We start from the raw sequence: 3,284 nt of genomic DNA, 5'->3' as shown, positions 1-3,284 counted from the left end.
GTATGTGGGTTAAGCAACACAAAAAAAGTACTATATATAAATATGTATATGTGAGCATGTGTTTTTAAAAAATAAAATGTGGTTTCTTTTGTTTGCCTGATACCATGACCTGTTTAAGCTATCTACAGTAAAGACCACTATTTTTTTTTTTTAAGTGGAAGCATAGTTTTCAAAGCTCTAAATAGAATGTTGTTCGAAGATACTATATGAGATCTAAACGCATGAAAAGCTAATTTATGAACCTTGAGTGTAGCACTTGAAAACTAGTTTTTTCACTCAACTTCGTGGCTTTTACTTCGCATCAATTTCGTTTTTGAAAGAAATATATCAAATGTAGGCCTTTGCCTACTCGTTTGCCATCCGACTGAGAGATGGTGTAGCCCAAATCCGTTTGCTTGATATAACAGTAACAACGCATTTACTTACACTATGTTTTACATTTTTCGTAAAACTTTTTACAATTTTTTTACAGTTAATTTAGGGACTATTACAGATTTTCTTCACAAAAGACATTTTAAATTTTCAACATAGAATTGTTTGCCCCTTCATATAGCCATAGACAATCAAAGTGAGACAGTCACCAGTTTTTGGAAACACCACAGATGAAATAGTTAGAAAATCATTAATGGTTTTCCAAAAAGCAGCAACTGGCGTACTATTCAAGCAAAGTGTGAACATACATTGTAAGAAAATTGTGTTCAAACTTTCATTTCACTTCAAATCGCTGTTTGCAACAACTGTAAAAGCTGCGAAACTTCTGTAGCAACCCCAAACAGCTTCAGTAACTGACCAATAGGTTACTTAGTGAATCCAGCATCTCGGCTCTATGCGATGACAATTACATTCAACGGGCTTCATCGGTGTCACCTTGTCCTTCAAACACTCCGAGAAACTTGGATAAGGTGTGCATTTTCTGGGTCCACAATCTACACGCTTAAGATGGCAGTCTGGTGGTTCGCGCGCGGGCTTACAACCGGGCCAAATGAGCTTTGGACAACGTTTCGACAGATGATTGCGACACAATAGTGTTAAACGGCATGTCTTCATATCGTCACACACCGGTATGGCGCGTCGTGGCTTCCGACGTTTTGGTGGCTTATATTTAGTTTGCTGGTGACAACATATTGCTCTTGGCGCCACACGGAACGTTGTACATTCGGCCCATGTGCGTTGATATTTCTTATTCAAATTATCGCCCGGCATATAGTAGAGATCGTCGAAACGCGGATGCGCCCACTTGCAGAGCTCGGTACAACACTTTTCCACATCCAAAGACCATGTGCGCTGCGGTCTACAAGATTTCAAAGACAGCATTTTCACACCACAAATGGGATACGGCTTCGCGCAGTGTGAGCGATAATATATAGCTTTCGTATTCCGTTTGCGGTATGGTTCTCTTTGTGGCGGACATTTCGACTCTTTGGCCTGCACCTTATTCGATTCCCCGCGGACAATGTCGAAGAAGGTATTTGTTATATCGTTGGCTATATTTTTAGTCCGAACTGTTGCTATAACACATTTGGCTAGTCTTTTCAGAAACGACATCACGCTGAAACGATTTGCAGTTTAGCAGCATTCGCAATTCTTGGTGGGCTTGAAGACAATTTTTTCCGAATTCACGTGGAAAATTTTTGCAAAATACACTTCGCATATGAAAATTTTGTTATTTTTCGTTCCGTTATTTTTATTGAATGTAAATAAAAGCAATACTTTCATGTGAAGTCTGATGCTCGACATTCTAATTGGAATGTTTGTTAAATAAATGACATATAAATACACCTCAAAAATATATGAGGAACAGGGTGTTTATCTGTATTTATTCTCAAATTCTTCAGTGTTAGAAAAAAAGATTTTATTAAGTTAGTCCAAATTGTTTGCTCATGCAGCGCTTTTGCACCTGGACATTTTTTACTCCAGCCGAAATAATACATAATATCACACTTAGTATTCGCTTTAGGATCGGTCTTTTCTTGATTTGCTCTCATATTTTAGGTTATCCTATACTTCAGTTTGGTCTAAAATTTCTTGATAACTCTTCCTTTCGGCTGTTGTTGTTTTAACGGTTATCTAATCCTCGTTAGGATGGTAAGGATTAAGTTGTCGCCGACGTCTTCTAACGGGAGGCCCAAGAAACGTGCTGTTTCGACGGGGTTGTCTTGCTACAATATCCAGAACGAAGCTGCGCTAAGATCACTCACGTTTCTGGTTTCATGTTTGCAAAGGGTGGTGATTTCGCTTCAAGAATGCCGTTCACTGGAAGAGAGTCGGTGAAGGTGTTGTTCAATGTCGTCGACGTAATTGAGGAAAGATCTCTTTCTGTTCCCAGGAGGCCGTTCCGCTCCAAGCAGGTGGCTGCAGGGGTGATTTCAGAAAAAACATCCTAGCAGAAACTGCCTGTAGAGGAGTTCGTTATGCTCCTTAACTGCGAGCATAAGCGCCTCACTATGTAGGTACTCAGTGGAAGACATTAGGAGGCATCCTGTCGTCCAAATATGGTCGAGAGAAATGTTGAAATTTACGTTGAAGGTGCTTCGAAACACGTCTATGACTATGTGATATTTCCAAGTAACTGCTTCCTGTTTTTTGGAAAAAGTGAACATGTCGGAAGCATATTACTATAACAACACAGACCAGTAAATAATGAGAGGTACTCAAACATTTGTTTGCCAGTTGTCTTCCAAGAAATCAGAAAAAACGAACCACCGAAGACGGATCACACTTCACCACGACAATGCGACACACACATATCGACTGAAACAACTGAGAACATCTATTTGATGCGTCATTGACCGTAAAGTCCCGACTTGGCACCGAATGTCTTCTTTTTATTCCCGTATGAAAAAAGTAAGGTAAGAGGTCAACGTGTTTCGAGACCTAAAGAGAGCGTATTTTAGAGAAAGCTCAATTGTTGAAGGAAAAGTGCTTCGAGAATTGGTTCAAAGGCATGAAAAAGATTTTCGATTTTCGATGATAAATACTAGTTTATGTTTCCCAATCATGAAATATAACAGACAACACTCGTATATTAACACGCTGTTAGTAATATACATATTTAGAAATATACTACAATATACAACACTGAGCTGGGTTACTGGTCATAAGTCGAGCTTTATAAAAAACCCAACCTAATTCCATTTTATTGACACTTCAATAAAAAGGCTTCATAAGTCTCGAGAATCAGTAAAAAATATACAACTTTGTTAACTTCAGTGGCTTATGAATACAAACTTTTATTCATGTTTTTATAACCTGTCTAAGATGTATCCATTTCAGCTCAAAAATTC

At 38.6% G+C, this 3,284-nt stretch overlaps 1 protein-coding gene across 1 annotated transcript; it reads right to left on the bottom strand.

The window, feature by feature from the left end:
- Positions 1-419: 419 nt before the first annotated feature.
- LOC105230138 (uncharacterized) lies at positions 420-1,722 on the bottom strand. Its single transcript, XM_011210739.4, has one exon. It carries the CDS (start codon positions 1,543-1,545, stop codon positions 802-804), a length of 744 nt encoding a protein of 247 aa, XP_011209041.2. The 5' UTR covers positions 1,546-1,722; the 3' UTR covers positions 420-801.
- Positions 1,723-3,284: the final 1,562 nt, after the last annotated feature.

The sequence above is a fragment of the Bactrocera dorsalis genome, chromosome 3 (genome assembly GCF_023373825.1).
Source record: "Bactrocera dorsalis isolate Fly_Bdor chromosome 3, ASM2337382v1, whole genome shotgun sequence".
Lineage (NCBI taxonomy): Eukaryota > Metazoa > Arthropoda > Insecta > Diptera > Tephritidae > Bactrocera > Bactrocera dorsalis.
The sequence above is the reverse complement of the archived record's forward strand: the minus strand, read 5'-3'. Positions and strand labels throughout refer to the sequence as shown.

Bases quoted from the DNA above. Each gene is read 5' to 3' on its own strand.
- LOC105230138 (XM_011210739.4), bottom strand. From the start codon at position 1,545: ATGTCGTTTCTGAAAAGACTAGCCAAATGTGTTATAGCAACAGTTCGG.